At 37.8% G+C, this 12,802-nt stretch overlaps 1 protein-coding gene and 1 long non-coding RNA gene across 5 annotated transcripts in view; one reads left to right on the forward strand and one right to left on the reverse strand.

Annotated features, from left to right (window-relative positions):
• LRRC2 (leucine rich repeat containing 2) overlaps window positions 1-12,802 on the reverse strand; it is a 111,858-nt gene that overhangs the window by 25,901 nt on the left and 73,155 nt on the right. For all 3 annotated transcript variants that reach the window (XM_068175813.1, XM_068175812.1, XM_068175811.1), the window contains exon 5: window positions 14-150. In XM_068175813.1, coding sequence (XP_068031914.1) covers window positions 14-150 — 137 coding nt within the window. The remainder of the gene's footprint in view (window positions 1-13; window positions 151-12,802) is intronic.
• LOC137464794 (uncharacterized) lies at window positions 3,455-5,453 on the forward strand. 2 transcript variants are annotated; one of them, XR_010994426.1, is made up of 3 exons: window positions 3,455-3,831; window positions 4,143-4,307; window positions 5,287-5,453. It is a non-coding gene; the product is annotated as an uncharacterized lncRNA (long non-coding RNA). The 2 variants fall into 2 exon arrangements; XR_010994425.1 differs by lacking the exon at window positions 3,455-3,831 and adding an exon at window positions 3,924-4,005.

The following is a 12,802-nucleotide window of genomic DNA, read 5'->3' on the forward strand; positions in this document are numbered from 1 at the left end:
ATTGTTATCTTACTTCAAATGGGAGCTCTGTTATTTCCATATTTCCAGACAAATCCAGTTTTTCTAGATTCTCACAATCACCCAGTTCTGGAGGAACTGACTTCAAATTGTTGAAACTCACATTGAGCACTTTGAGGTTTTTTAAGCAGCCTGTGAGGGTAAGATAATTCAAATCAGTGTACTTTAAAAAAAGCAAAAATAAAAGGTGTACTCAGTTAAGCAAAGAAAAATCTTCTTATTGTGATGATGAGTAAGATTAATAAATATTTTCTGCAGTGATCACTAATATTTTGAGGCACAATAGTGCATTTAATCAGAAATGTTTTTGGAGAGAGTTTGAAAGGAGACAGCAAAGATTTTCAAAGATCTTGTTTCTCCTAACAATGAGATACCTCTTGACCTCAGCTGAAACTAGAGAAGTCGGCTTTTGGTTTGGCCACTGTAGAAAATTTGCCTGCCAACTGAAATGCATCTTAGCAACTTTTACACAACCTCTTCATTGAGAATAATCACTCCTACTAAACTTACATCAAGAATTCTGCCTTTATTTTTCTGCATTGTACACTTTTGATTATATAATGGATGTGTTCATGTGTTTCATTATTTTCTTTATTGTGATTTATCATATCCACTGGCTTAACTTAAAGGCCATTATAATATTCTATGCTACATTTAGTAACAAAGATTTTTGTTTCTTCAAATTATAACATTACATAATTGCCAGCAAAAGGAGGGTTAGAAACATAATTAAAATGCAATATCCTGGAAGAAAAAGCAAGTTATCCTGTGATATAATCAAACTGGAAGAAATTTGAATGTATCAAACAGCTAACGTGTTAGCAAAAGAATCATTAAATACATAACAAAATGAGAACATTTTGTGGAAAGCTGGTTGTTGCATTACACAAATGATCACAGAATTGCAGAATCACAAATGGTTTCATTTGGAAGGAACCTTCAAAAATCATCTAGTACAAAGCCCTGTCCAACCTAACTGAATACTTCCCATGGTGAGTCATGCAATTTCTCCAGGCATACTGTTCAAATGTCACATCTCCTTCATCATAAAAAATTTCTTAGGTCCAATCTGCACCTACTCTCTTTGCATTTAAAGCCATTGTCCCTTGTCCTGTCAGTACAGGCACTGGTAAAAAGTCTCTCCCTACTGTTCTTGTAAGTGCACTTTAAATGTTGAAAGGCAGCAATAAGGTGACAACAGAACCTTCTCTCCTCCAGTCTAAACACTCCCAGCTGTCTCAGCTTTCCTTCATATAAGTGTTCCAGACCTCTGGCAATCTTCACAGCCCTTCACTGAAGCCATTCCAGCAGGCTCATGTCTTTCTTATGCTGGAAGCCCCAGGACTGGATTAAGTATTCCAGGTGGAGTCTCACAGTAACCCGCTCCCTTAAGCATACTGGTCACACTTTTTTTTGCTCAAGATACTGTTGGCTTTATGGGCTGCAAATGCACATTGCCAGCTCATATCCAATTCTCATTCGCCAGTATTCTCAAGTCCTTCTCTGTGGGGCTGTTCTCTATCCATTCACCCGCAGTTTGCAGTGATATTAGAAATTGTCCCAGCACAGGTGCAGGATCTTGTACTTTCCCTTGTTGACTTCCATGAAGTTCACATGAACCCACCTCTCAAGTTTGTCAAGGTGGTCCTGGATGGCATCCCTTCCTGTAAGGATAACAACTGTATATACTCAGCTTGTTATCATCTACAATATTCACCTCTACTCATTTATCTTCCTGTAGTATTCCCTTCTATCCAGTGACAGAATACAGCATTCAGAAGGAAATGCAGAAGAAACACAAATGCAATTCAGCAGCTGGAAACTGGGAGAGAACAGTATCATTGTCAACAAATTCTCAAAGCAGACTAGATATTTCTAAAGCAAGACAAGACACACAGAAACCAAAAACTTACATTAATCAGAGTCCCAGGTCTGGTCAGGACAGGGCTAATTTTTCCAATAGCTGATAAAGGACATGGCCAGGACCCAGATGTTATTCTATACCACCTCACATCATTGTCAGGAGTGGGAGAAAGATACTTTCTTCCAGAAAGAAGGGGTTCTGGTTTGGCCAAATAACCATGGCAGAGGGAGCCATGGTTATTAATTTATTTATTAATTTTCTATTGTCAGGGCTTTTTTCTGTGTGAATCATGTCTTTTCTTGTAACTTCTGTTCTTAGTATTGTGGTTGTTACTGTACATTTTATTAACTTATTGTTCTTTCTGGTAAATTTTTCTTCTCTCAATGTGTAATTTTTTTCTTTTTGTTCCTCCCATTCTCCTCTCCAGAGTGCTACAGGGATTGGAGAAGGGGAAAGCAGGATGGAGTGGTGCGTGGTTTGAAGAGTCTTGGAGGGCCACTGAATTGGGGGGTACCATTCCTAAATCATAACGATCAGCCTTCTATGTATAACCATTTTTTTTAAATAAACTGGTGTTTCATTAGATTTGGTTGACACTGCAGAGCACAAAGTGTCCTCAAGTCAATGTCATAGTAGTGTTCTTATCCTTAAGACATTAACATTTCGTTAAACTTTTTCCAAAGCAAATGTTGCCTTAGAGTTGCTCACCTTTTGCATCTGTGGAAATCCTCACCAGAAGCTATTTATTGCTTCCACAGAAAAGGACAGAGAAGAGGCATAGGGAGTAGAAAGTCTTACATTTTTTTTCCCTGAGAAATTGCTGTTGCCGGAGCCAGAGACATGCAGTTTGATGGCCAATACTAGCAGTCACCAGATCACACACCATTTTATATAAACCCCACAGTTTCCCTTGGACACAACATTGTCTTTAAATGATGACTGGACCACCCAAATCATCTAACATGTGGTAGGCAAGGCATATATTGTGGTAATTCTGTTACATTAATCTCTACCGGTTACAACAAAGAAAAACACAGGGTCTTCCACCCAGCTTCCTTCCAGTTCTAGCTCTGCCAGAAACTGAGATGTATTTCAAAATTCAGCTTTCCTTTTAGAATGGTAACCTTGTTTTCCTTTACTGTAAGCTGCTGATTTAGTTAAAATAGAAGAAAATATTTCTGTAAGACTACAACAGGCTTACAGACTAACTGTTTTGCCAGTACACTATCTGACAAGGTTCATTGGGGTAATAAAACAAATTTAAATGTGTCAATGTGTGAACTACGTTTTAAGCACCTAAAAATAATAGAAGTTTAGTTTACTGATCAGAAAACCTCACCAGGTTTAGTATCATCATGTAGATGAAGATATTATCTCACATGCTAAGTCTCAAAACCATGAATTTACCACTTCATTGCAACAAAATAATGACTGAAACAGAAATGCCTTAAAACTAGAGAATCAGAAAATCGCAATTTACTTCCTTAACCAACTAATCCCATGTTAAAGGAGAGCAAATCCTGTTGGAATGAAAGAATAACTATTTATTCAATAGCCCTGGAATGTTTTGCCTGTTGTTTCAGCACTGGAATATTGTAGTGGTTCTATCTGGAATGGAGTTTGTGTTTCTCATAGCAACTCATATGGTGTTATGTTTTGGATTTATGACCAAACAACGGTAATAACTGAACAGTGCTAACACAGCAAAAAATTTTTGTTTATTACTCTGGTGCCCCATTGATTCAGCTAGGAATAGATAAGAGGCTGAGAGGTGACAGGGCTGACACATTGGATCCAAACTGACCAAAGGAATATGCTATAACATATAATGTCACATTCAGAAGTAAAAGTGGGAGACAGGGGCAGAATGGGAGTGAGTTTTAAGTTCTCTATTGCTTAGAGAATGAATGTGGATCAGTTTGTGGCGAGTGAGTGCTTTTGCATCATACGTTTGTTTACTTTTTCTTTTTAAACTGTCTTTATCCTGATCCTAACCCTAACCCCTAACCCTAACCCTAACCCTTTCCCCTTCTCTCCCCATCCTGCTGTGGGAAACTGGACTGAGGGGGACTAACCAAGCTGTATGAGGCTTAGCTGCCTGCAAGTGTTAAACCATGACAGATGTTGCTAATTTTTCAGTCACTGAAATTTCCACCTCTCAGTTCCATTAGTAATTGAAGAACTAACTACTAATGGACTACTAAGCAAGGCATCTGGTGTTACAAACATGCTAGTCACTGTCTCATCTGACTGTGTTCAGATGGTCAACTGATGCATTAGAGATGTGGAGCAGAACTATTTATGAAAAAGAAATCACAAAAATAAAGCAGCCTTTCTGGGTAGTGTAATGGACTTAAGCACAGCTTCTCTGCCTGGTTTTCACAGCACCTAATATGTATGCCAATGTTCCCAGTATGGTTTGCAGGTATGAGAAAAAATATAAGTAAAAAATGCATCACATTTTTTCTTGTGATATATAGTCACTCTAACATGACAGAAGGACACTACAGATTCTACAGTCAATTTACAGTAATTGCCATAACTAAGATTATGAAAATTACTGGGAAAAGGCATGAGTCATGCAGTTGAATTTTATTTCCATAACAAATGCAGGACAACATAGATGAATAGGATGAAGCTTGCCAAGATCTGCCTGCAAGGAACAATCTCTTGGAATTCTATAGGGGCTATTTTTCACCTCTGGGCTCTTCAGTGGATTAAGTTATGCCACCTGGCAAGTGAGTAATAGTCAAGCAATAACATGCCCTCTAGGGCAATAAGATATATGTAAGACTAACAAGGATGTTCTGGATAAAATCCTTGCATGACCACTTCACATAATCTTTTTTTTTTTTTCCATTTCTCACATTCTATTTGAAAAGTAGTTTATTTTTTACATCTGCTGCTGTTATGGTATTATAAGAAGTTACTGAGTTTCATAATTTTCTTTATTTGGAATAATCTTCAGATTGCTAGCCTAAATTTATTTGTAGAAGTTTTATAAACATTGATTCTTTTGTCAAGTTCATCTTTAAATAGATTTTTTTCCTTCCCCGGTGTTTGCTTCTGATATTTTCATAGGTAACAGACATCTCAGAATTAATTTTACTAGCTTGAATAAGCCATTTTTTTTCTAGTCTCTGCTGACAAAATAAAAATTCTCCTCCTTAAATGGTCCTAATAGACTTATTTTGCATCTGTTCTCATCTAAAATTACTGGATAGTCCTCCTGTGACTGTTTAATTTGGAATTTCATTTCTTTCGTTTTTTGCATTTAATGATCTCTGACATGCTGCATGAAAACTGAATACCTGATCTAGAGCTCTGCAACTGTGAATTTAATCTCTGTATTTTTAGAAGCCTAACTGCTCATCAGCCTTACCATATTTCCACCTATTTTGCAGTGACAACACACAGACAAACTGTGTCAGAAAATTTCAGTAACCCTATTCCTGAAAATTACTAAGCGATAATGTCAAGACTGATCCTTGAGAAAATCCAAAAATTGCCTTCTTCATGACCAACACCTCCTCTTTCCAAACAAACACATTTTTGTCTCTGGTTTAACAATTCTTTTGCTCATTTTATAATTGTGGCATCAAAGTCCATTCTGTTAGAGTCAAACATTCATTTTCCATTGTTCTTTGTACCAAACACATCATGGAATACCAGGTAGACAAGATCTACTGCTTGAAGCTCAATCATATTCTCGAAAAATAGAAACCAAATGAGTTGGGAACAATTTGCTTTTCCTATATAAATTTTTTATTTCAACCTGGTTTCCATTCAATACCACATCTCTAATGACTCCTTCCTCTAAATAACCATTTAAAATTTTTGTAACAATGTAGATAAGGATAGAGTTAGGCTATATGAGTTGTTGGAATGGTAATCCAGATTACAGAGTGAAATCTGCTAGGCTAATTTTGTCAGAGAGAGAGCACAAATGTGTGATGATAAAAAACATCCATGAAAACTAAAGATTCTCAAATCCTGTGTCTTGACCAAAGGAGCACAAAATTGTGGAGGGATGAATCCCAAAATAGTCTTCAAATGCCACAGACATTGTAATTTGGAGGAGGGGAAATAAGAAGAGTGTTAAGGCAGTATGGAGTTTCACAACCCTGCATCCTGCATCTAGGGGCTTGTTTATGTCTTCTTAGTGCAGAAATTCTCCACTGTCTTTGGTATGGTGCCCAGTAAAATCAGGCCTAATGAGCATGTAATACAGCCATTGAGGCACTTTAGGAGGGGAGGGAGGAGGTGGCATCCCTTCCATGACTGCACAAATGCAAAACAGGATTTGACTCCCACACATGTTGCATGTACATTCATATAATATTCAAGCGCAACTTCTGAATTAAAAGTAATAATAGCAGTAATAGTAAAAGCAGTAATAGTAAAATCACTGCTGTAGAATACTGCTTTTAACTATGCTTAATATTGCTGAATTTTTATTCTATAAAATATGTAAATTCTGGAATTAAACAGCTAACATCTCTGTGTTTTCCAAGGAAAGGCAGTAAAAGCCAAAATGAAATCCATGGCCTCCCTGAAAGTTTCCCAATTAAGATTTATTTTTTAGATGGGAGATCCAGTATCATAGTTGTTGCATTTATTCACAGCTAAAATTTTAAATTCCTTTTTAAAAACACAAATTGGTAATTAAACACTGTAATTTCTTATAAACAATGCAGCATTCTAATAATGCTAGTACAAATTCACCTCTTACACAAGCCTACATTAGTGGTTCTAACAAAGTGGCAGAGACAAAATATAGATGAGGTTACAGAATGCCTTCATTATCTAAGGATCCTATTCAATGCAAATGTAGATCCACTTGTAAAACACTGGACAACTTTTTACATTAATCTGCAAGCAGAGAATAATTGAATTATAGAATGGCTTGGATTGGAAGGGACCGTATAGATCATCTACTTCCAGCCTCACTGTCATGGACAAGGCCACCTTTCACTAAACCAGGGTTCTCAAAGCCCCATCTAGTCTGGTCTTGAACACTTCCAGGGATGGGTCATCCACAGTTTATCTGAGCAACCTGTTTAACTGCCTTATCACCCTCAGAGGAAAAAATATCTAATATCTAAACTAAACCTGCCCTCTTTAAGTTTATGGCCATTACCCTTTGTTCTGTTACTACATGCCCTTGTAAACAGCTATCCAGCTGTTTTATAGGTCTCTTTCAGGTGCTGAAAAGCCACAGTTAGGTCACCCCAGAGCCTTCTTTCCTACAGGCTGAACAAGCTCATTTCTTGAGCCTGTCTCTTAGTCTGTCATCATAGGAGAGGCCATGCATCCCTCTAATCACCCTTGTATCTCTCCTCTGGACTCAGTCCCACAAGTCCATGTCCTTCCTCTGCTGGGACCCCAGAGCTGGATGCAGGGTTCCAGGTGGGGTCTCACCAGAACAGAGCAGAGGGGCAGAAACCCCTCCCTGGCCCTGTTGCCCACGGCCGCTTTGGATGCAGCCCAGTACACATTTGGCTTTCTGGGCTGGGAGTGCCCATGGCTGGGTCACATCCAGCCTCTCACCCACCAAGCCCTTCTTAGCAGGGCTGCCCTCCATCTGTTAATCCCTCAGCCTGTGTTGATACCAGAGTGTGCCTCAACCCAAGTACAGCACCTGGTACTTGGTGTTGTTAAACCTCATGAGATTCACATGATCCCTTTCGCCCTTTCTACTTTCTTCTAAAATGGGCACAACGTTTCCCGTCTTTAAGTCACCTGGGATTTTACCTGACTGCCATGATTTTTCCAGTGTCACAGAGTGTCTTAGTGGCTACATCAGGCAGTTCCCTCAAGCTTCTGGGATGCATCTCATCAGTTCCCATAGATATGTCTATATTCAGGTTCCTCAGGAGGTCATGAACCTGATCTCTACCTAGAGTGCAAGTGATTTAACTTCCCCAGTCCCTGCCTTCAGTGCCATCCACTCAGGAATTATGAGAAGAGAGGCTGCCATTGAAAACTGAGTCAAAAATGTCCTCATAAAAACAGTCAAGTTGCAACACCAATGTTTAATACTGTCTCTTCAAAGGGAGGATATAAATAAAATTTTCCTCCATTTCATACAAGACTAATCTGTTGGAAAAATAACACTGAATACTGAATAAATTACAAAGGTAATAGATGAATTTGCAGTTCCTCAGAATAGGCCTTTATGATTCCATTTCTTGGAAACTCATAAAACAGATTTGGAATCTTATTAATAGAAAAAGCTATTTTAGGTATTGAGAAGTCACTTAAAAATCTATTACTAATAGCTTCCCCTTCTGAGTTCTAGAAAATTGGATTAATGATATGCACAAAGGAAGTTTTATACTGTGCAGTAGAAAAGAGACAAAAATTCCCCATGATTTCTTAATGAAGTATGTCTCAAACGTAATTATTTTAATCCTAAATATTTGGAAAATCAAAAATGGGAGAGGACACAGTACAAATATTTTATTAACAGCTCTTTGAGAAGTATAATGGATAATTTGTGGGACAAAAAAAAAATCCAAATATAACCTTACAGTTCCATACTAGCACAAAGGCTTTGGGAACATATGAAACTTCCATTCACTACTTCCTATGTGAATATGAGAATATATAGTTGGATAGCTTCAGTTATAGCAATTACTAATGTACTAACTCTACTATTCATACAGCAATTGCACTGCAGCCACAGAGTCAAAGCCAAAGCTGTAATCTCACTCAGAACACAAAGAAAATCCCCTGGCTATACCCCATTCATGATTTCTTCTCTGTTATTCCTAGACAAACCATTTTAAGACAGACAACTACATTCTGCAGTTTTCTTTTTTTTTTTTTTTTTACAATTCTGATTAAAATATTTGCTATTACACCAAAACTATCAAATCAAAAGTATTCTCAGCTGTCTTCTGTTACAAATACGTTCTTGTTCATGTACATTTGTGACTATAATAGTGCGGTATGAAATATCTGATAATGGATTCAACTCTTTCTTCTCTCTGATTCAGAGTGGAGCATTATCTTCTAAATCTAGTAAAACAGGGATATGAACTTCAATATTCCAGAAGTCCAGAAACTTTTACTACAGCAATAACTTTTAATTGAAAATATTCTAATCACCTGATGCTCTCTCATAACTTTACCTCTTGTGAGAATCAAAAATTGTCAAATATGTCTCACCACATTATCCTCTGCCAGATGATTTGTTGATCTAAAGTTGACTTCAATTCTGTCTGAAGATTAAAGACTCAACAAGATGTATGTCACTGCCAACATCAACTATCTGTCATTGCTCCCAAGTACATTTCAGCTGTGATATTTACCTAGCTATTGCTATTTTGTAAGCAGAAGACAAAATGATGAATACCTTAGCACTTAACCTTTCCAGACACCTTACCTTCTGATTTAGCACTCAGTCCTCACTCTTTGCTTAGACAGAGCTCCCAAATCACACCCACATCAATAATTTTCCTTGTGAAAATTTAGTAGATAAGTTGACATATATAAGTATACTTAAAATATGAACTATTTCATTTAGAAGCAGTATCCAAAAATTTCAAAATATCCAAGACTTTCCATAATATTATTTTATAAAAGCAATTAACATTTCCAATACACATTAATATCCATCTCTATATGCATGTATATAATATGTGAAATAAAAGCACAGCGATTTGCAAGCATATTCCCTTACATGTAAACAAAGACAGCATTACAAAAATTAACACAAAGCTCCTCTGCAATTTATGCCATAACAAAAAGGGCATTTACACTGCCTTACTAACAGGTGGCCTATCAACACACATTCAGTAAGACTGAAAAACATCAGGAAGTTTTGGCAAAAACATTATGAACTGTTCAGGTACAGAATCTTGGAGTGGATTTTTTGTATTATTTCATTTTAGACTACATCAGTGATTATGCATCATTTTGTGGATAGGCTAGAATTACTACTGCGATGTAGAATTATATATAAATTACATATATATAAAAAATTTATATATGTGTGTGTATAAGTAGTATCTATGGCTTAGCAAATTTGTTAATTTGCTTATACAGTGTCTAATGTCCAAATCTATGTTTCCACAGAGGAATGCTTAAATTTTATGAATCTTGAAAAATAAAATTTCTGAAAAGTTCCCAGGTAAGAGGAGGATGGTGAGTGCTTTAATACCATGTCTGAGGGAAACCCTACAATAAAGCATTTTCTAACATTCTCTGGCCCTTCCAGGCAAAATTTGCATTAAAAAACAGCAACAAAAACATTGGAAGAAATAAATCATGGCTACAAACTAGCAAGGTAAACATATCAGAGGGAAAGTGAATAAATGGGAATTACATAAAATCTACTGATGAGCAGAAATCCCATAATTTTAATGCAATTGAAACAACAGTGATTGCTACTAAAGACTTTTTTCCTTATTTCCCAGAAAAGGTCTGATACAGGCTCTACATTACCTTCTACTAGAACAATCTACTTGGCCCCTGGTCATCAGTGGTGTTTCTCAGGGCTCAGTGTTGGGGCGAGCCCTCTTTAGAGTCTCTATTACAGAATCACAGAATCCCTGGGTTGGAAGAGACCTTCAAGATCATTGAGTCCAACCCAGATCATCAAGTCCAACCGAAAGATCATTAAGTCCAACCCAAAGTCACTATTGTTGATCTGGATGTGGAGATCAAGTGTCCCCTAAGTCACTTTGCAAAAACTATGTTGTGTGGAAAGATTGCTCTGCTAGAGGGTAGGAAAGATATTCAGAGTCATCTGGACCAGCTGGATGGCTGAGGACAATTATATGAGGTTCAATAACACAAAGAGCCAGGTCCTGTCCTTGGGTCACAATAGCCCCATACAGCACTACAGGCTTGGGGAAAAGGAGCAGGAAAGCTGCCTTACAGAAAAGAACCTGGGTATACTGGTTGAAAGCCAGTCAAACATTGTCCAGCAGTGTGCCCAGGTGGCCAAGAAGGCCAAAGACATCCTGGCCTGTATCAAAAATATGGTAACCAGCAGGACCAGGGAAGTTATTGTCCTGATGTACTCAGCGTTGGTGAGACCACATCTCAAATCCTGTGTTCAGTTCTGGGCCCCTGTCCTGGTTTCGTCCAAGAAAGGACTAAACTTTGCAGCAGCCAGGAGGGGGTATTGCTAATACCCAGAGGTTATTCTATACCACCTCACAAAGTTTTTCAGGGGTAGGAGAAGGGGAAACCTCTTCTGGTCATGTAAGTGCGGGTGGGTGTCACTGCTTTGCTCTGTAACTGACATTCTAGCTGTTTTCAGTAAATTGTTCTTATCTCAACCCATGGTCTTTACATTTTGTACCTCAAATATTCCTCTCCACACAGCTGAAAGGGGAGAAGAGAGGGAGATGGGATGAGTGAATGCCATGTGGTTTGGAGTGTGCCACGTGGTTTGGAGTGCTTTAGTGGGAACATTAAATTGGGGAATACCCAATTTCTAATCCACAACAGCCCCAGACACTGCGCTGATGCAGTGTCAAGAGAAGGTTAAGAGAGCTCGGGAGCACAAATTTTATGAGGAGCAGCTGAGGGAGCTGATATTGTTGATTCTGGAGAAAAGGAAGGCAACCTTATCACTCTCTACAACTGCCTTCAAAGGAGAGTATAGCAAGATAAGGGTCAGTCTCTTCTCCCACATGAAAAGGGGGAGAAGTGAAAGGATGAGAGGAAATTACCTCAAGCTGCACAAGGGGAGGGCTAGATTGGATACTAGAGAAAAAAATCTTCACTGAAAGATTGGCCAGGCATTGGAACAGGCCACCCAAATAACAGGTAAAATTACCATCCTCGAAATTGCTAAAAAAAAATGTGTGCATGTGTCACTTAAGGACATGGTTTAGAGATGAACACAGTGGTTCACACTGGCTTATGGTTGGCCTCAATGATCTTAGAGGCCATTTCCAATCTTAACAATTCTGTGACTCTGAGACCTGTGTTCATGCCCTTATTGTGGAAACAGATTTTAATAGCATTAGTGATGTTTTTTTTCCTTAGGGATCATTTTCATTAACAGTGCATAATATTATGAGAATAAAGAAAAACTTTTCCTGCCTCTACCTGCCTCAATTGTTAAGCAACAGCTCCTTAAAACCCTCTGTTTAATGGTTTCCTGCCTCTGGCAGGAAACTAGCAGCGTCTCCCTTTTCTTCCATGCTATTTCCACTTTCTTCCAAACTGCATTTTATAAGGTGTTTGTCCATTAAACTCACTGACCTATCTGAGTTCTGCAGTCGAAGTGATGATAAAACAGTGTTCATTTTATGTCCATTATCTCCTGCTTGTGTCTTGTTTATGATCTGTTAGTGTGTTTAGATGCCAGACTGAAACTATAAAATAGATCTCGATGTCCATGTAAAATTTTCTTTCTAAAATATAGTGCTAGTAAATAAACCAAAAGCATGAGTGTTACTTGACTAATACAGTACTAAAAGAGTAGAAAGTTCTAGCTCAGATTTCTGTGTTTCAGGATGCTCTCCTTCTTCCTGTTTTTCTAAGTCAAACATTTGATATCAAGGGAAGTGGAGGTTTTAGTCTTTAAGCTGTTATCTCTTAGTGTACATAAGGAATAGCACTCATGGGAAAAGCTTAGAGCTACTGTATTTAAAATCAAAGGCTGAGGTATTAGTATTCCTGGGTGTTTTAGCACAACACTGGCAAGCCCACAATGGATCCAGTTACTTCAGCTCTCAAACATGCTCCCTGTGACAGCTATATTTTTTCCTTGTAAGAGCAGTAAATCCCTCTCAATACCAATAGAATCTGTCAAACAAGCTTTTCTATTGTAAGAGCTAAAACCATAGGAGAGGTAGAGCCTTAAAATTATTGTTATGTAGCTTAAAATGGCAAGTGCCAAAGTATTTAAGCATTGATAATTTGTTTCTTTAAAACTTATAACATCAGGTTGAG

This window comes from Anomalospiza imberbis, chromosome Z (genome assembly GCF_031753505.1).
Source record: "Anomalospiza imberbis isolate Cuckoo-Finch-1a 21T00152 chromosome Z, ASM3175350v1, whole genome shotgun sequence".
NCBI classification, from domain to species: Eukaryota; Metazoa; Chordata; class Aves; order Passeriformes; family Viduidae; genus Anomalospiza; species Anomalospiza imberbis.